The 21,064-nt window shown below is 43.2% G+C and overlaps 1 protein-coding gene across 2 annotated transcripts in view; it reads right to left on the bottom strand.

The window, feature by feature from the left end:
• Positions 1 to 14,843: 14,843 nt before the first annotated feature.
• The window catches only part of znf438 (zinc finger protein 438), a 47,879-nt gene continuing 41,658 nt past the window's right edge, over positions 14,844 to 21,064 (bottom strand). For both annotated transcript variants that reach the window (XM_008438427.3, XM_008438428.3), the window contains 2 exons: positions 18,578 to 20,325; positions 14,844 to 18,472 (listed from right to left, as the gene is read on the bottom strand). In XM_008438427.3, the coding sequence (XP_008436649.1) occupies positions 17,881 to 18,472; positions 18,578 to 20,325 (2,340 nt within the window). In that variant the 3' untranslated portion in view covers positions 14,844 to 17,880. The remainder of the gene's footprint in view (positions 18,473 to 18,577; positions 20,326 to 21,064) is intronic.

Genomic DNA, 21,064 nt, shown 5'->3' on the forward strand with positions numbered 1-21,064 from the left:
TAAATGTGTGCTTACGGTTTTATAGGCCGTTCCTGACTTCATTTTGTGCTGCGAGCAGGCACACGGCCTTTCTTGAATCTGCTCTTGTAGGAATGATGTTGTGTTTGGAGGGGGCGGGTGATGCTGAACATTGGGGATAGAATAGATTTAGCTCATTTCTAATTGATGGATGTGCCGCAAAGCAGAGGTGTTTGATCTTCTCTTGGTTGAAACTCACAATGCTAAATTAGAAAAGGATCAAATAAACCATCATATATATATATATATATATATATATATATATATATATATATATATATATATATATATATATTTGTGTGTGTGTGTGTGTGGGGAGGGGGGGGTGCAGGGGGGGTGCATGTGTGTGTGCGTGTGTTTGCGTGTGTGTGTGTGTGTGTGTGTGTGTGTGTGTGTGTGTGTGTGTGCGTGTGTGTGCGTGTGTGTGTGTGTGTGTACAGGGAAAGAGAAAGAAATAAACATCAAACATCCAATAAGTCTTCATTGTGGACATTTGCTTCCTGGTGTTGGTGATCACCTATTGTAGAGCTGCTGGGATGGTTCATTGTGGCTTGTTGTTAAACAAGCAGTGTTATGTAAAATTGACTCTTTTGAGCTTTACATCATGTTATAATGTTTTTTTTCCTGTTCAAAAACATTCCTGGAGTTTCGCCTTGACTCTTTCATGCATGTTTGAGAAATCCTTCAAGACCAGCTCCACCTTGAATCTGCAGTTTCCAAACTTCCACCTCACAGAGCACAACTTCTCTGTGACTCCCCCCCTCAGCTCCTTCAGACTAGCCAGCAGCAATTGGCAAACACCAGGTGGAACTAAGCATCTGCTGAGCTCATTACAGGAGCTACTTCTCGGTGAAATGCTGGTGAAAATGTTGTTAAAGGGTTAATAGAGGAGCCATGTTGTGATGACTTCCTGAAGGCAGAGTTTCAGAAAGAGCAGGAGCTTCTTAAAAAGACAGGGGCCCAATTTCAAGGCATTAAATCACAAAATATTTTTTTAAGTCATATCTGATATATGAAGCATTTTTAGGACTGAAGTTACTTGATTGTGTTATAAAATGGCATTATGCGCCTGGAAAACACATAATACTTCCATTAAGTGAAAATAGATTTTTTTTAAGGGCCTTCTTAAGGCCATGTTGCCACAGATAAGGTTGTAATTCAGAAGGTAGAAGTAGAGCTGGGTGGTATGACTATAATTTTACACTACAATATTTTCTGTCTGATGGATGGACGGATGGATTACTTTATTGATCCCCACAGGGAGGAAATTGGTTTGTCGCAGCGTAGCACACAACAATAATACAAATAAAAACGTAAAACAGAAATGAACAAAAAAATAATGAGTTGTAGTCTTAACTCAAAGCGAGAAAATGATCATGATCATTTAAAACAAATGACTCTAGAGACTACATGTGCTAATGAATTACATGCCATGACTGTGGTAGTATCAATTGAACTTTTATTTGCAAATTTGTACAACATGACGTCCATCTAGCGTTTTAAATTGTAAAACGCTAGATGGACCTTTTCTTTCCAAAGGGCTTAACTTTTGTGAAAAGTGCTGCCATTTATTATTTCAGCCCAAAAGTCCTGCTGGTCTTGCAGACAGGGAGCATCTCTGCTCTCTGTCTGCCAGGGATGTTTGGCTTGAACTCGTGTTCTGCTGAAGCTTTTCCAAGTTTGGATGTGGAGGGTGCCAGTTTTCATTTTGAAACATCTTATCAAGCTTTGAAAATGGAGGAGATTTTTTTCAACATTATGCTGCACTAACAGTAACTCTAGATTTTAAATGCATGTCTTTTTTTTAATCTCTGGAATCTGGATTCAGATTTATCCTCTTTCTTTTTATGTTGAACTGGTTCATACAGAAATACTACATATTCACGGACGCAGAAAACATGACTAAAAGACGATGTCGACAATTCTTCAAGGGTGCAAAGTAAGAAAAATTTCTTGTAACGTATGCTTCTGGTGTGACCCAACATTTCCATGATGGTTTGTTGGGAGAGATCCGTTTGTTGAAAATTGAACAGGAAAACATTAAAAACAAGAACAAGTAGTTTGAACAAAGCAAACCTTCTAATTTCAGAGAAAATATGAAAAAGTACTAAACCCAGGTAAGGTGAAGCGTAGCCAAAAGCACTTTTGACTAAACTTCCACCGTGTGCTGAGAATCTCCACAGGCAGGCTCCTTTTTAATCTGTGAAAACAATACGCTTCCAAGCATGCAGCGCAGCCCAGGAGCTTTAAAAAGAAGAACAATAGATGGCAGTGTTAGGCACCTCCAAATGTTTGGAGCTAAGCTGCACTGAACAGACAATTCAGCAGCTGGAAGAAAGTCACAGTGGGCGGCTGGTTCGACATCAAAGCACACACTCACAAAGATACAGAGGAGAGGATATATGCCTAAATGTCTGTTTTGTGCAAAGAGCGAATTGTGACTTTAATCCATTTAGGTGCGTACCTCCTCCAAAAAGGATCCTCTGAATGTAAGATGAGTAATAAAGCAAAAGGAACCACATCCAGGCTCTACCTTAATCCCACACACTCGTTTTTTTGTCACTAATCTGACAGATTTACACCCTTTTATTACCTGAATGCACCGCCCTCCACATAATTCACCTCACCGAGGATCCTTCTGGAGCATGTTTAAGTTGTGGGAGCTATTCTTTGTGCTTTCCGAGAGCCCGTTATCTGAGACAACAGCTGAATAGACTTGGAGCGGGTTAAAAAAAAAGAAAAGAAAGAAGAAAAGGTGTAGCGCAAGCTTCCAGGGAAGCAGACGCAGTTTAGCGTTCAGGCCGAGAAAGCCGTGAAAGTTCAGTCCTAAATAAACTTTATGGAGTTGTTATTCCATCTGGATTTTAAAATACAAGCACCATAATTAGAGCATCCTTTAAAGGACATGCTGTTAAAAGTTTAGGGGGGGAGGCGAGGGGGGGGGGGACAAAACATAACTTCCATTTTCACACTTTATTCTCAAGAGGAGCAGAATGAGTTAGCGGTACTTGTGGTGGAAACCTTCCCACCGTTTCCATTACGCCGCCTGGGTCGTCCCGCTCTTTTGCTGTTCTTCTCTTGCAAGAACTGATTTGCTCATTTGCTCGGATGCCAAGGATATTTATGAGTTTTTGGCTTCCGACGCACTCAAATAAACACACTCTCGCTGTTTCCACGGCGAACCGCAGTGATCAATGAGATCGATGAGATCGATGAGATCGATGAGATCAATGAGATCGATGAGATCAATGAGATCAATGAGATCGATGAGATCGATGAGATCAATGAGATCGATGAGATCGATGAGATCAATGAGATCAATGAGATCGATGAGATCAATGAGATCAATGAGATCAATGAGATCGATGAGATCAATGAGATCAATGAGATCGATGAGATCGATGAGATCAATGAGATCGATGAGATCAATGAGATCGATGAGATCGATGAGATCGATGAGATCGATGAGATCGATGAGATCAATGAGATCAATGAGATCAATGAGATCGATGAGATCGATGAGATCAATGTGATCGATGAGATCAATGAGATCGATGAGATCAATGAGATCAATGAGATCGATGAGATCGATGAGATCGATGAGGGGCTCCAGCCTCCGACTAAACGGAGGTCCTCGTCACGTCGAGCCGCGCTGCCAGGCCGCTTCATTAACGCCGCTCGCGTGGTCACAGATAAGGATTCTGCTTGTCGTAGTTTTACTTTTATATATATATTTACACTTCTTGATTGACGAACTGATTTTAGGAAACTGAATGCGCCGGGCGGAGAGGTAGATGTTTTGGCCGCGGCTCCTTCCGGCGGGAACGACGAGGAAGGTTTTCTTTTATTGTTTCACGTTCACCTCTCTGACTTCGCGGCCTCGGCTTCACTCGGAGGTGCTTTTTCCGCATGTGCTTTCGAAGAGAACATCTCCCCGGTTGTGTTGCGTGGGCGGAGGTGAGTTTTCGTGAAACGGCTGAGTGAGAGGCTGCTTGTTTTCCCTCAAGTCTCCGGGGGATTTCCCCTCTCATCTCGGCTGTAAACCAGCCGCTGATGGACGTCTCTGTTTGGCAGGTGCTCGTATATTTGGCGCCTACCGTTGCCCACAGCGATGAGGCTGCCAGGGCAGGATGCCTTCTCCAAGAGTGCAGGGGAACATTATATTTCACATTATCTCAGAACAATAGGTCATTTCCTGCTCGCTGCGGGCCAGAGAGGCTGATCAAGAGCTGCCAAGCTCCAGGAAGGGAGCAGAGAGTGCAGGAGCAGGTTGGCGTCTAAAGACGGAGAACTGATGGTGCTGATGAAATGTTCTTGAGGTGCCTCCAGAGTAAAGTGTAGTCCTGGAGTGTAAATGAAGCATAAATTTGAATAAAATGTGTGGAATTTTCAGAGACGACCCACACATTCCAGAGGATGAGCGTGTTGATCTGCAGACTTCCTGTGGTCTTTGATGTAATATCAACGGGACAAGGATCATGGTCCTGTTTCCATTCAACGCTTCTTTCATAAAACAATTCGAACCAGGTCTCAGCCACTTCCTGACCTTGTCTGTCATATTTCTGAAAGCATGGCAGTGTCGAGTGGGGCCTAAAGTCAACCATCCTCTGTTACACCATGTGAGGTAGTGACAGTCCCAGAACAGTCAATTTATGAAAGGTTAAGCCAGCTGAGTGGCATGATTGTGTGAGCAGCTGAAACCCGACTGGGACGACCTGTACAACGAGCTTTTTCTTGCCTTTAACAGTCTGTACATGAATCAAGCTGGAAGAGATTGCTTGACTCTCACTAGTTGCAAAGTGGCTGTGAAGGGTCTATATTAAAATACAAAAGACGCACATTTTTTTTAGAAACATACATCACTGGCCGCTGATGAACTTCTGATGGGCAATCCGGTAGATGTCCATCCCAGATTTGATTGAAAGGATTCATGGAGCAGGTTCTCAGTGAAGCCGTACATGTCACTGACAGCGGTACCGTTTGAAACCAGGTCTGTCTCAGAGTGGAACTTTTCGGGAAGTGCTCCGACGTACTACACAGGTGGGAAGGCGAACGCATGCAGATAATGGTAAAAAATAAAAAAATATTTCTTTAAAAAGTCAGGTGCATAGCATTGTATTCATTGTATTGAACACATCCTCTGGAATATAAACGTGTTACATGAGCACTTGGGTTATCATAGAAATTAGATGGAGGTTAAGGGTAAAACCCCTTGTGTGTTTCAATGACATGCGAACATCACAGTGCCATCTAGTGCCCTGGCATGACAACTACAGCAGATCCAAGGTATCTTGGCAGTCTCTTGTGGGTGTGGAACTTTTCTCCAATCAATATCTAAAAATAGCAGCAGTTTCCAGACAGCGGTCTTGTGTAAGCAAAGACTTTTTCCCTGTTAGGTAAAAATTATACATGTATTAGTATCTGTTGTATGTGATGCATGTCAAAATCAACAGCATAACAGCAAATTCATGTTTTTACATATTTAATTGAGCCAGTAGAAACTTTATTACATCATTATGCATAATAAAAGTTCATGTTTGTTGATTCAGAGAAAGTCCACATCATTTTTCTATGGAGACAAATACAATTTTATATTCCTAATGGGGAAAATATGCTCCTTATTAGTTTTCAATGCTCCTATTTTTGTTTTAACTGAGTCATGTGATTCCCAACATACAGGAATTATTGCATTCATATTTCAGTCAATAGACACAGACTTGCAAAGACTTTTCTTGGACTTGTGAAGAATATCTTTGAAAGAAAAGTGGGCTTTGTGCAAACAGATATTTCACCTTGAAGTTATTGTGCTTGCATAAAAACTGCGACCAACAACTCAGTGGGTATAGTTAAGAGTTGGAGGCAGTTAACCTCCTTTGTGTTGTCCTGATCTGTGAGGTCACGGAGTTAACACTGAGCCCTAAACCTCGGCTGCACCGCCTCGCTGACTCACCTCCGCCTCTATTTATCACAGATTGTTTAGAAGCTGCTAACTCTCTGCAGCCGCTCTTGGAAAGGCATAAGTGTGTTGGTAAATCAGAAAGATTTCAACATGCTGTTATTGCATGTAAAACAAGCTGGAGTCCGGCTAAGGTCACTGGCTCGCCCTCAACCCCACCCAGATCCATCTGAGCATTAAGCCTGGGCGCCAAAACGCTGCGCAACCCTCTGGAAACACCTCCGTACCGACTGTTCCTTCTCCCCCCTTCTCATCCCCTTTTCTTCGGGTTGCGTAACCGCTCCTGTGTTGTATTATTGAAACGTTTGGCTCTGATTAGTGCAGCAGATGAAAAAGCTAAATGCTAATGTGTGATTTCCCAGGGGGTCGCGGGGGCTTCATGGGTTGCAGGTGTTTGCAGAGGAGGAGGGCTTTTAAAGCACATCAGTGCCAATTACACCGAGCATTGTTTGTGTTTTATGTTACTCATTGGGGCAGGTAAACACTCCGGGTCTGCCTCAGAAAGGGTTTCTTAAGGTGACTGTGGATGCTAGTTGGTGCTGAAGCTCTCTTCCTCCGCCCTGCACATGGAGTGTGTGAGCTATTAAAGTCAGTCAGGCATTAAATATGAAGAAATACAGCACGTCTCTTTCACTCTGCTCTCGCGGCAGAGCATGGTATTGATTATCCTCATGGACACATATCCGCCCCCTGGTCACAGATCTGTTGTTTTCATCTCAGGATGATACCTGGGCTTTTACTTTAACAACTGAACATGGCAGACCCAATGTGAATCTGCTTTGTTTTAATATTGGAGCTTATTTTTTACAGGTCTGGCTCAAAGCGGTGTACTGACGGCCTCCAGCTTCAAGACACTCCGTGAGAAGCTGCTGCTGACTTTAAGGGTGTATGGACACCAGTCCTGTTTAGTGCACTTTAATCAAACTCTGGTTTGTTTGCCTAGAAAGTCCCATTCATTTGGGGAGGTGTGAATGCACAACGAACTCTGATGCAGACCAAAAAAGTGAACTCTGCATATGTGAATGCTAAGTGGACCAGAGAGCGCTCCAAAAGAAGAAAGCGTATTTAAGAGCAGATCGTTCTGGGTACAACTAAAACAAATGCACATGTCTAGTGCAAGTGGGAGAAATGACTGGTGGTCTTTTACCAAAGATAAAAGAGAAACAGTACAGCCTCTAAAATTTGGCGGCACTCCATTTTTGTTAACATTTTGTGAAGGAGGAAGTTGTGCTCAGCGTCTTCAGTGGTTTTCATGTCGTTTCCTTCAACGATTCTTGGTGCAGCGCCACCACAGGCAAGGAGGGGAACATGTTGCTCAAAGGCTTTTGTTTGTTTGAACAACCAAACGTAACAGATGTTGCAATTTTGGTCCCCAAAACAGATGTTGCAAAATTGGTCCCACAAAGGGGACCAAAATGGCAACATCTATTACGTTTGGTGAAAAGTTTTAAAAAGTTGGTGAAAAGTAAAAAAAAAATAATTTTAACTTTTCACTAACATACACAACTACACCAGTTCTGTTTCTTCTGGTGCATTGTGCTCTGTCTTCTCAAACCTCCAGTTGGTTGTGGCTGACATCTGCTCATTCTGGTTTTGGTTCTGCCAGAGGTTTCTTCCTGTTAAGGCTTTTTCCTCTTCACTGTCAATACATGCATGCTCAGTGTGCATGCATGCTACCTTTAATAAATGCATTTAAATGTTGCATATCATTTTACTAATATAGCTGAAGAAATGTTGGTATAAGACAAATACAAAAAACAGATAGGGGAAGTGGACTAGATCAAGCAAAACATCAATATTGCAGCAAAAACCTCTGACCAATCACACAACACGTCACAAAAAGCTCTTTGAAAAACAGCCCAAACCGGATCCGTGTGGAGAAGTGGAGGAAGACGCCTCCTTGTGTACAAAATGATGCAATTTTGTTTGCACAACTACGCCAATGAGAACTGATTTCAACCCCTTCAGTTACACCCTTGCTATATTTCCATCCTTCCAGGACAGGCTATTCTTCTCAAAATTTCTGCTGTGCTGAGCAGTCTGTACTGCTGAGCCTCCAGGCCTCCTTTCTCTTTCCCTTCATTTCATTTTCTTCTACAGTACATCGCCACAGATTTATCACCTAGTGCTGTTTTCAGCCCCTAAGCATGGGATAAGCATTGGATCGGTGCGGCGTGGAGGGGGGTGAGGGGAGAAGGGTCTGCCGTGAAGACGCAAGGTAAGGAAAGAAAGAAGGAGAAAAATAATGGGTCTGAAAAATGTGAGTCATGTAAACGCTGGCGAGGAGAAAAAAGGGGGATGAGGATAATTGATTCTGACGACCCGAGTCGGATGGCGGTCTTCCCCAAGGGGGAGACGGTGAGTGGATCCCAGCTAGAGTCACTGTAGCGGGGTGGGGAGGAGGGACAGAGGAGCGGAGGTGGGGAGAGTATTTCTTCGTGTTTCACTTTTAAAAAATTGAACCCATTCTGTGGTCTGATTCCCCTTAAAGAAATAAGACGCATCACATCAAGACCCGCCTGCTTTCGTCTGGCCAATCAACCATCCACAGCATCACGTCTCACATTTATGAGCTGGTGAGCTGTCAAAACCATGGTGGATACTTCTCCATTGGCCTCTTTTAATTCTGGTTGTTGGAGAAAAGAAACAAAAGGGGAAATGTTGGGCCTCCTGAAGATGGATCTCAGTTTTCCTTCCCATGTTCTGTTCTCCACAGAACAGCTCCCCTCCTCTTATTAGTCTCCGCCCACGGCTCCTTGGAGCCAGACTAAATAAATTAATTACACATTCAGATGCCTGCTCACTTGCTGACCTTGTTAGCTTTTCTTGCGCTACAGCAAACAGAAACCTCCTTGTTTGAGTGTGTGCGTGGAGTGTCTGCATTGATGGTGGCTATATCTGTGTATGTGTGTGTGTGTGTTTGAAGGATCTGTTCGTCCTCCAGCAGGTCTGATTCGTTTAACCTTACGTGTAAGAGTGATCAGTAAATGTAGGTTACAGCTCAGGCAGGCCCAGTTCCCCAAAGGCAAAGAGTGGGATGAGCATCCGGTCGTTTCACCACGTTCCCCGGAGCTAAAATGACTACCGAAAGATGCTCTCTGTCTTGTTTGAATTCTATTGGACACACACACACGCACACAACACACACAAAGGCAGACATAGAAGCCGCTGTGAGACTGAGGAATGAAGACGAAGCAACGATTAGCAGGAAAAAGCTTGAGACAGGAGAGACAACCCACTGTAGGTATTAATCAGCCATAGAGGAGCATGGAAGGTAATCCGACAGACACAAGGCTTTATGCACAGCACTTCCGGGACTTGAGACGGTGAGTTATACGAGTAGAGAGGAGAGGACAGGAGCAGATGGCAGGCCTCCCCCTGGGGCGGTCGGCGCCCAGCCCGCGGAACGCTGGGAGCTCTTGACCATCTGGACCAAAAGGCAACGAGCAGCAACCCTGTAGCGGATTTCCCAGTGAAGCATCATGGAAAAAGGAGGTCTCACTTCGAGCAATGTCACCGACAGACATTCCATCAGATCCGTGTGAGAATAAACTGTCCCATTTATTGAGTTGAGTGACCTGCAAACAAAGCGGATCTGATGTTCCACTTGTGTAAAAATCAAAGCAATGTCAAATGTTTGCATCTGTCAAAGCGTTCAAGCATTTACGAGGAATGTTTAGGTGCTACAGTGAGGTATAGTTTTCAAAATCCCATGTGACTGGACACATTAAAACCAGGCTGTCAGGTTGTCCAGGGATGAAGCATGTAGGTGTGAAGTGGAAAGTTAACTATGAAAGTGCACATCTTTATGAATCATGGTTAACTTTAAAGGATGACCTACAAAGACTTCACCTTTTAGAACCACAAGCACATAAATACAAAGGTTTTTTCCACTGGCACTCATCAGCGCAGCCCAACTCAGCTCAACTCTACAGTTTGGGCGGTTCTTCATTGCCACTGAACAACAGCTCTAATGGGTGCGGTCATCAAACAGTCAGGTGGCCAGATAGATGTACAACGTAATCGGTACGTTACACAAACACTGTGCAACAATTGAGAATATTAAGCTGTATTAAAAATTACATGGAAGAAAAATAAAAAATTCTGCAAATTAGGTTATTGCAAGCAGAGATCTCAAACCACATGCCTTGAGGGCCGGTGTCCTGCAACTTTTAGACGTCTCTCTGCTTCAGCTCACTTGCCTCCAAAATTAGCTCGTTAGCAGAGCTTTGTAGAACTTGACTGCATGCTAGTGAGGCAATTTAGCTGTTGAATTCAAATGTGTAGGACAAGAGAAATCTAAAACTTGCAGGACTGTAGCCCTTGAAGATTGAGACCACCGTTGTAAGGGAAGTTGCTGTTGTGACGCAACCAATGACTTCACCCTCTAGCCAATTAGTAACCAATAGTCTTTTAACATCAGATTTTCAACCTAACTCCACACACTCAGAATTCCAGCAAAGTAGGTTCTGAAAGAGGGACTGGTACCAAGTAACCATTACTAGTGGAAAACCTTTTGAACCACATAGTGTCGAGTCGAGCAGCACTGAGTACATACAAGTGGACACAGACCAAAAATTTTACATAATTGTGAAGTGGAAGGAAAAATGAAACCTCATTGTCAACGTCTTAGATCCAAATTTCTGAATGTCTTGCCTTTACAGTTGCGCCTATTCTATGTGACAGTTTTGTTTTTGATTAGTAAAGCTCTTTAGTCAGGGATGGCTTCTTGGATCCTGGAATCTGAATCCCATCTGGCCAAAAGAGCAAACTGCATTACAGTGAAGAATCTACGGCTTCTTGTCCTCCCCAGCTGCCTCTTTCTCTGCTCCTTTTAGAGCTGCAGCCCCGCTCGGATCGATGGCTTTCTCCAAGCCGCCCCGCCATCAATTATTTACCTGATCAGCACTGCTGCTCATTAGATGACTAATCTGGGAGGGTGAGGAGAGCCGGGACGCTGCGTTGAAACCTGAAACCGAGAGGCAGCAGAAGAAGAGAAGGGCGGATCCAGGTCTCCAGATTCATCGAAAGACATCTGTAGGGAGGCACCCGTAGATGTGGGGCAACAAATTTGTATGCCCAGGTTCTGTCACTGGATAGAGTTGAATTACTTTTGATGAAGGTGCGCATGTATCGGTGTCAAAGTCTGCATGAGGTCCAAAGCGTCACGGCTGTTAGTGCATTAAGAAAAAATGGCATCAGAAGGTGAATGAGTGGGCCTTCAATTAGCCCCAGAGTGAGAGCAGGACTCAGGTTTCACCCCACCTAAGTGGTTCACAAAAACATCTGTGGTCAGTGTGGGTCACATTTTTACTGTCCCATAAATCTCTCCCCTGGTGTCCCTCCATGTGACTCCAGTTCTGTTATTCCAAGTGTCCCTGCGTGTTGTTTGACGCTCTTGTTTCATTCCTGCCAGCTCCGCGAAATCAGGGTCAACCGTGCAAGAGACAACAAAACCCGAACAGGTACAAATTAGAGCGCTCCACTATTAATCCCTCGTGCTTTCTCGCTCGGTCCCGACACTTCCAAAGCTGTCTTGAAGGGGGGTGTTGCTCAAAGACGGAGATAAAGATGGAGAGCAGCCCCCAGCTCTCCTGATCATGTACAAGTGAGGTGTGTGTGTGTGTGTGTTTGGGGGTGTTGCTTTGATCTCCCCTGTCCCCCCCTGAGAACCACAGCGAGGTGGGAGTGCACTGTGAAGGCTGTGCTACACGTTAGCTCTGATTAAAAGGAAATATGCATCACTGTACAGCGAGCTCCTTTTTATCTGCGCCTGCGATGAGGTGCGATGGCGACACTAGATTGAGACTCGGTCTGTGCTCGCGTGGCAGCATTATCTGCGTTCTTCCAGAGCTGGAAGCCACCCTGGGGTGACCTGCCCTCATTTCAAACCCTCTGGATGCTCGGAAAGTTGAGAGTTGTTTGTTTGGGCGACAGCAGGAACTATGCAGGCTTTGCACTTTGACCTCATGATACAAGGTTGTGCTCTTTCTAGTCAATTAGAGCTGAAGATGTGCATTCCACACTGGCATGGCAATGGCTGCCAGGGATGGGCCTGTGGAACACCACGGCAGGGGACAAACACCCCATTTCCTGGCAACTGTATTTGTCTCTGTTGTGAGTGGAGTCCAAATGTAGGTGGAGTTCAGATCATTGAATATGAAGCCATCGTACCACACAGCTTATATTTTTGAGAGTTCTTGCCGTAGGATCAAAACTTCAACTTTCGCAAGACAAATGAAGGAAGAACAAACTAAAGTTATTAATCTTCTGTACCAAATCGACAGCTGGAGTGTTGAAACTTGGACACTCTTAAAAAAATAAATTATTTTCAATAATACTTCAAGCTGTTAGTTATATGATAGCTGTACATTGAAAAAAATAACCAAATACTCCTTAAAAACAAACATTATTTTAAAAATACTGAGAGTGTGAGAAGATTTAAAGTTCTGACCAACACTGTATATGGAATCTAAATGCACAGTGACACTAAATCAGGCAGATGGAAGGCCCACTAAGTGGGGGAGGAGCACAGAGGTGAGGCAGATGTAGGTTACCAACAGCCCCTTGGCTTCCCCCACTTTGCTTGATCCTCCTTCACTCCACACACACTTCTCCAGTTAATACCAGGCTCTAAAACACTTTTTCTGAGCACTTTCAGTTTGTTGTTGCCTTTTGCTTCTGTTACAACACACCAGTTTAACAATTCGTCTCAGCCAATACTACACGAGAACCTAACTAAAATCTGTCACATCAACTCTCCTGTCAGATTTCAGATGCGTCTCATCAGCCTCTTGTCAGTAAACCTAAACGGGGCAAAGGAAAGAGAATATTGACTATGAAACGTGTCAAAAAGGGTGACAGAAGAATCGGGCTCTGTCGCCCAAGAGATGGAAGCTCATTTAGGATTCCCAGTTAAAAGTGTACAAAGGACGATCCACTGAGACTTGTCACGCTCATCATGCTGCCTGGGACTCTGTGTGCTCATAGCAGTCAACCGAAGACAACCTGGACCTGAACGGTAATAAAAAATGTCTAATTCCGCAAAGCTCCACTCACTCCTTCCTAGTGGAACAAAGTGGAAGAAAGCTTCTCGAAACTACTTTTTATTGGGTTTTCACTAAATAAAAATCTAAACAAGCTACTAAATTAGATGATTAGCTTTGGTTACTTTCTCCGTTTTTGCTGTCTCAACCCTTTGAGTGAGCCTAGGGTGGCACGGAGTGCAACACAAATTGTAGATTAAAAGTAAAGCCAGTCATTTACTTTCCATTAGTCCACTGGCTCAGGGTCGTAACACAAGGGAAGTAAAAAGACTTCAGGGTTTCCAAGGCCAAATCAACAAACAAAAATAAACCCCTTCTAGGTCAAAAACAAAATCTGAAGTCTGAACAAATAAACAAAAACTACAATTTCTAAACTCTGGCTGGCCACAAAGACAGGGAAGAAAATGGCTCAGAAACCCTACCAAGCCGCCCATCTAAACACTTTCTAACATGCAAGAGTTCAAACGTCAACATGACCTAAACAGAATTTGCTACAACACTGAGTACTCTGTTCAGAGTTAAACACAGAAATGCCCGGCGCCGGACCAGGAGCCGCGTCTCAATTACAAATGTGCAAATCTTTGTCAATATTCCGCCAATGTAGAAGAACACAATATATGCAATTGAGGTGTTTTCATTAAATAAGAAATACAATTATGTGATAAGTTATAAAGAAACATGTTGCACCACCCTCCTCCAAACACCTCCTATTGTTTTATTGTCTTTGTGGTTAGCACCAGTGGCAGCATCCAGGTGTTGATCATAGTTTTGATGCGCAAAAAACATTTCCATCCCAGTTTTGAGAAATAAATCCATTTTGGACACAACCAAAAGAAAGAAGAAAAAACCCATCTCCTCTTAGTGCCAAATGTTTTATCAAAAACAAGTTTTTTTGAAATTGAAGTTTCCATTAAACAAATTTTCGAAATCACAAATTGCGCAATATGGCATTTTTACACTGCCTTGATAAGAAGTGGTTCCAGGTGTGACAGCAAGAATGCAAACAAAAAGAAGCAAAGGTCTACCGCCCCCTACAGGTCATGGATGTAACATTTGCAAAAAAAACAACTGATTTTCAACTGTAGAAAAGGGGAATCCAATGAGTGAATACAAGTCAAAAAAGGTTAAAAAAAATGGGACTACTAAAGACAACATTTTGGAAATTGTATTTCTTTTAACAAGGCTAGTGTCTGGATCTTTAATGGTTTGTAGATTTAATTAAAAATGTTGCAGGTATAACTTAAAAATAATCAAAAATAAAACCCATTTATGCATGTTTGATTTAATGAATTTTGTAGCCTGCTAGAAGTTAGAATTTGCCAATTTTGAAAAGTTTGGACATTACTGCTATAGAACATATCAAGTTATTGAAAATGTGGACAACACTCCAGTACTACTAATAAAAATCTGCCTGTAAATGCTCTAAATGCAGCATTCTGTACACTAACCTTACGTTTTTGAAGGATCTTAGGGGTTTTACGTTTCCATTGACACCTCTGAGAGAAGCGCTGAAGCGACTCAACAATCAGCAGAGTCAGACTCGGTTTGGGGTGAATGTTGAGTAAACCCTGGGAATCACTGCTAGCCTGTTCTCCACAGCGTTTTAAAGGCTCTTTATTTTGGGCTACTGTACCTTGTCACTTACCTCATCTGAACCAAGCACCAGAGATAACTGCTTCTGTTTTCACCAAACAGAATTATGAAGTTCAGGAAGGGCCTTTGATAACTTAGCAGTGCTCAGCTATAGGTTGCCAAAACATTTGACAGAAAAACATTTCAACCTGCGAAAGTCTGCTCCTGACATCTTAAAGAACAACACGACATCATCAACGAACAACTTTATTCTCACATCAGGTTCTTCAGGTACACAAACAGTCACAAGCACAAAACATTTTCAGTCTTTTTTCCTTCCTTTGTTAAGTTTGTTTTTTATTACCCGGGTGACCATCAGCGTGTTAAAGTGAATAAAACGTGAGTTTTGCCATTTCCAAGCACGTGCCGACAGTAGCGCGTTCCTCCTGCTGCTGAGGAACGAAGAGACTGACCCTGAACTCTGTCACTTCCTGCCTGATATTTAAGGGCTTGAGAAAAATAAAAAATAAAGGACAACTCACCGATGACCCCCACGGTGGAGTTTACTGTAGCCGACCCCCATCGATGCTTTGGCCTCGGCCCAGACACAAAGACCGCTCTGCATGGCTTTTGTCGTAATGATATCTGCACCTGCACTCTTCCATGTGGACAGAACAAAGCAGCTGATTCACTAGTGACTCTGTAAATATAGATATTTTCTTCTCAATATATATATATATCAAGGTATTCTATCCATAGAATAATGTCTATATAGCATATATTTTTATATATATTTACTTTTGGTAATTTTTTTTAAAACATTCAGGTACATTCACTTGACCCTGTTAACTATTTTTTATATGAAACATAAACACAGACATATGGTAACAGAGCTACATATTATGTAATAATGCCAACCCAACCATGAAAGGGATAGTTTTGGTTTTTTGAAGTGAGATTTTAGGAAGTTTGGAGTAATAGATACCCTATCTATAACAGATAGTCAGATGCACTAGCAAAAATATTTATGTCTGTGGGACACAGACATAAATTAGCTGATAACCTTCAAATACTTAGCTATGAATTGGTTGTTGGGATTAAGGTTTACAGATGCTTCTACAAAGTTTCAGAACTCCCTCTCTCACCTGTTGTTGTGGATTACTCATCCCTTGCTTATAAAAAAAGATAAATATAGTCATTTGGCAATACTTCTGCTCATGAAACCGAAGGTCCAGGTGCAAAAGTGCAGTTCGCCACCTCCGAGCAGCGTGTCTTTAAAACAGCCTGCCGCAACAGATTTAATCAGTTAATATCAACTCTTAACTTCACTTGGAGAGAACAACAACAAAAACCTTCTGCTCAACAAGAATTTGAAAACCAAAAATAAATTATGAGCGTTTATTCCACATTGGGGCTTGATTCATAGATTCAAGGTCACAAATAAACTAGAGACACACCGATAATTAGTCCCAGATTTTTCTTAATTTTGGGAGATTGACAAACCAATCTTACTCACTGATCTTAATTACCTCCGGAAATGTCTGACAATCAGCCGCTGACCCTTTTTTGCTCTGCCAGGTTACGCCTGCATGTGTGTTGCTAACAATACTCAGCCCACTATTGCCAATGAACCACTTTGTGGCTGGATTTAGCAACTTTTCACATAAACAAGATTGGTCAATAGCCAGGAAACTGCAATTGGAGTACTCCTAAAACTATTTTTCTAGCCCTACTAATATTTTTTTAAGTCTCCACCAGCAGAAGGAATAAATAGTGCTTCTTTGTTTTACAAAAAAGCAATTGGATCATGTTAAATATTTTTGTTTCACATTTTGACACCATGAATCTGTGGTGTTTTTACTCAATATTTTCCTACGGTGACGCTACAACCCCTTCACTTTTCCATTTCCATTCCACATCTTCCTGCTGCAGGCGGGGGAAGCAACTTCCGAAGACTCACTTCATTAAATCCAAGCTAACCCTTGGGGAAGAAAAAAACAAACAAACAAAAAAAAAACACCTCTTCCCAAAAATATAATGCGGCAAACAAACCAAAAATGTTTCAGTGCTGGTTCTGTAATCACCAACCACAAGCATAAATATTCTCTGTAGTAATCTAAAGTACAAAATAGCATATTCTTCTGGATTTAACGACAGTTTCTATTAACTCTACTCAGTCTGGGTGCACGAAACTCCACAGGTGCATACAAGAGCTGGCAACAACAGCTAGGCAATCCATTGCGTATTTACTAAAATCAGCGAACAGTACTCACTTCTATAATTACTATTTTGAATAGACCCTGGCATATCACAGAATACACACACACACACACACACACAGGCATTAATCGACTGAAACAGGCCTAAAGGGAGTCATAGTAACTATTAGCCTCATGAACACTTTCTGCTTTTCTTTTCGATGTTTCTCTAAATTCCACGAGGATGTCACTTGGAGCTGGTTGCAAAAATCTTTCCTTCATGGATCTTAATAGAAACGGGACCATTCAAAACCCAGAGCTCGATGACAGATGTTGTTTTTCGACTCCGTGAAAAATGTTACATCAGAGGATTGTACAAACACTCATTTCTTTGCATCTTTGATGACCAAAAGTTAATGGAGAAAACTGTCAGCCAGCACAATAAGTAGACGATGTCTTACAGTCATGTGATCTTTACCTCGTCACTTGCTCCAAGTTTTATCTAACCATGCAGACTTTTTAAACACACTGTGTTGGTTGTGCTCAAAGCTTTTCAAGAGACATCATTTATGAGAAAATGATGTGACTTGACGATGGGTCAGGATGCTAACAAAGCCAACAAAAGATGCAGCCAGTTTTCCTCTAATCACCACTCAGCAGATGTAGGGTGACAAAACAAAATGAGGAGAACTCCAGCACAACATAAACCAATGATCTGCATGGTTAGATTAGTTAAAGGTTTAAGAGACCCTTAGTTAACAGTTGTGTCAGTTGGATTAAATATTAGCCACAATAACATTTAAATAAAACGTAGAAAAAATATTTTAAACAGGATCTTAAATACCTCCAAACTCATAGAACAGAACAGTGCAATCAGAAAAATAAAAATTATTGTGTTTCTATAAGTGAATTGGTGAGAGAATCTCTTACGACTTGCAACATCAGACCCTTTCATTTCTTATGCCTTGTCTAACCTTGTGAAATACCAAACTAGAGTTCAAAAGACCTAAGAGAAACTCTCCATCCCTGTGCTGCCAATTGTTAGGACTGAGTGAGTATGAGGAGGAGCTACGGTATGGGCCTCAGCCGCTTAATGAGGGCTAGGAGAAGGAGTGTCTATGTCTCCATCCACCTCCCCCTCTTCTTGTCCAGAGTAGGAGCTCAGGGCGTCCCACAGCAGGACCGGCTGCTCACAGTGATGGTGACTTCTCCAGTGCTCCATAATCAACTCCTTAGTGTCCAGCACTTTACTGCAAAGCACACAGTTAAAGGCCGCCCCTGCTGCCAGAACCCCCAAGTCACTGCCGTTCTCAGGAGAGGTTGATCTCGTTTCGTCGCCCTCCATGTCCCTGACACGGTGGTGGGACATGATGTGCTTCTTAAGTTTGGAGAAGGAAAAGAATTCCTCGTCGCAGCTGCCGCACTTCACCAGGTTGCGCTTCTCGTTCAGCTGGCGCCAGTAGTGAGCGGCGTGCTTTACCAGCTCATTCTCGACCTCGCGGCCGACACATTGGGCCACACCGTCATGGGCACGGATGTGGACTTCCTCCTCATGTACGTACAGCAAATGCATCTTCATGTCAGCAAAGGTGGGAGTGGTAGCTTGACACCGACCGCATTTGATCTGCAGCTCTACAGGGTCTTCCCGATCTTGTTCGTCCGATGGCTCCGGAGAGACAGTTCTGGGAAGAAAACGGGAAAATGCTTAGTCAGGTAATCAATCTGCTTCAAGCTAAAAAGTCAAGAGGCTTTGCACATGTTCAATGGCTATCCAAGAGTGACCTTACCCCTCCAAAGACACGTCATCCTCATGACGACTGATTGAGGGCTCCACGGTGAGCACAACCCTGTGGACCTCCCTCAGGTGACGGAAGTAAACTCCCACATATCCAAAGACCTTGTCGCAGAACTCGCAACACAGAGATCGGCGCGGCCGTACTTCAGAGTGATGAAGCTTCATGTGAGTGCTCAGGCTGCCTCTGTGAGCGTATGCTTTGCGGCACAAGGGGCAGATGTAGGGCCGACTATTTGTGTGAGTGTTCATGTGGTTCTGGAGGTGGTGCTTGAACTGGAAACAGCGGTTGCAGATTGAGCAGCGGTGGAGCGGGCGGCTGCCAATGAACACTTTTGGGTTGGAACCAGCTCTCAGGTGAAGGGTCACCGGAGCCGTTTGGGGGGAACAGTCCAGAGCCTTGGTTGTGGCAGACGTGGATAATTGATGACCAAGCAAGAGCTCCTGTTCTTGGCCATCTGGTGTTACCGTAGGCAAACTCACCAGTTGTGGAACCGTCTCCATAACCAACATGGGCTTGGGTCGGATAGTTCGGTACTTCTTGGAAATATCAACTTCTTTTTGTTTGAAGCCTGGAATTACTGCTGGAGGTTTTTCAGGGACCCTTCTACGAAAGAAAGACAAAGACCTCTTTTTTCTGGCTTCAAAAGCCAAGATGTCTTCCATTGTCTTTCTCTTCCTTCCTCTCTTCTTTCCAGGTGGCTTCTGAAGAGTAACAGGAACCAGTGAGGGTTTGGAGTTCAGCACCGGGTTTTGCCTCAAGACTTCGGCATTCTCCATGTTCTTGGACGTAGTATCTCCAGAAGTGAAGACTCCTGCCTGTCCACAAAATCCTTTTCTCTCTGGGGACAAACTGCTGACCTTTGTAGCTGGCATCAGAGAGCTCTTCATCTTAGCATAAGGCAGAATGGGTAGCTTACCCTTGGGTGGTGAAGGAATAATTTGAACTGCTTTACTGAAGATGGCTGGTGACAGGACAGTGATACTGCCCTGAGGCTGAGCAGCAGTCGATTTAGTTTGGCATAGCCCCACTGTGGTCTTAGTTTCTTCAGGGGGGTTGCTTGTAGAGTTTGAGGACGCTGCAGAAGGGTAGTGGAGGTTCTGAACAAGGCTTGCTGAAGCAGGTCGCTCATTACCATCTGACGTTTGCTCCAACTTAGAACCAGGACAGAGGAGAGCCTTCTCTGGTAATACGGCAGTGACAGAGATGTCAGAAGAGGCTGGGTCAATCAGAAATACCTTTTCTAAAGATTCTTTTGTGGTTTCCCTTGTGTGCTTAGTCTCTTCTAGCTTTAGCTTTGACACTGCAGATGTTCCACTCCCCACTGACTTGGTCTGAGGCAGTACAGGAACGTTGAAAGCTGCTTTTGTACTTACAGCAATCGGTGATTTGACCTTTTCTGAGCTCCTCTTGCTTCTCGCTGATGGGTATCTGGGTATGGGTAACTTGAGGTTTTTCTGGATTGATTGGGTTTGTTGCTGTGGTGTCTGAGAGGAAACAGAAGGTGGGAGTGCAACCAGGGAGAAGGTTCCATCTTGGCCTGCTATTTGCATCAGTGCATAGTTTTGTGTGGGTACGAGGATGGACTTGGGGCTAGAGGCAGTAGTCGCCTCAGGTAGAGCTGGTAGAGGTTGGCAAGATGGGGTAAAAGGGGAGGGTGACGGCACCACAGCTGGGGCCTTGGGAGCAATGCTCCGGAACTGAAGGCTCTTCATCTGATGGGATGGATCACTTGCAACCAACTGAAACACATAGAAAAAAGGAACATTGTTTACATTAGCTATACTGCCAAATTCTGGACTCGCACTTGAAAGAATCAACACCATCTTTTCACATGAACATTAACATAAATATTAGAAAAGCATCAAAATAGCAGTTAGCAAGACAACAGGTTTTCAGCCAATGTTTTTGGTCAGTTAGCGTGGGAAACTCAAAAATTCCATGATTTTCCAGTTTGTGAATACCCACGTGCTAAAAGCAGTAGAAATGACCACACTCTTCAGAGTGGAAGCTGTTACTGAAGGAACAGACTAACGTTAGTGGGATGTTTAAGCAATAGAAGAAGCTAGATCCTATGACATATTGAGCCATGCCTGGGGTTCATTCAGACTTTCCGAAAAGTTGAACATATTACAGCAACGTTGCTCACTCTCCAGGACATAGAATCCTTCACAGATTCTCTGTCAGACTCAACTCATGCTAGTTACCCTGAATGGCCACTCTAATATGACCTTTGGTCAGAAGAAACACCCAGAATGCCCAAAAGATCTGTTTAAATCTATATCTGGAAGGACTATGAATAATTTTGGGCCTAACTGTACCTTTTTATATCAAAGTTTTTAAAAGCGAAATCAGAATTAGGTAAATACTGGTATGGGGAGATTGAAACTAGCCACTCGGATTAGTGCATCTTTATCCAACAATGGTGCATCATTCAAACTAAAATCTCTTCGCTCAAAGATAAAGATCAGAAATAACAGA

Source organism: Poecilia reticulata, chromosome 20, assembly GCF_904066995.2.
Source record: "Poecilia reticulata chromosome 20, P_reticulata-male-v2, whole genome shotgun sequence".
NCBI classification, from domain to species: Eukaryota; Metazoa; Chordata; class Actinopteri; order Cyprinodontiformes; family Poeciliidae; genus Poecilia; species Poecilia reticulata.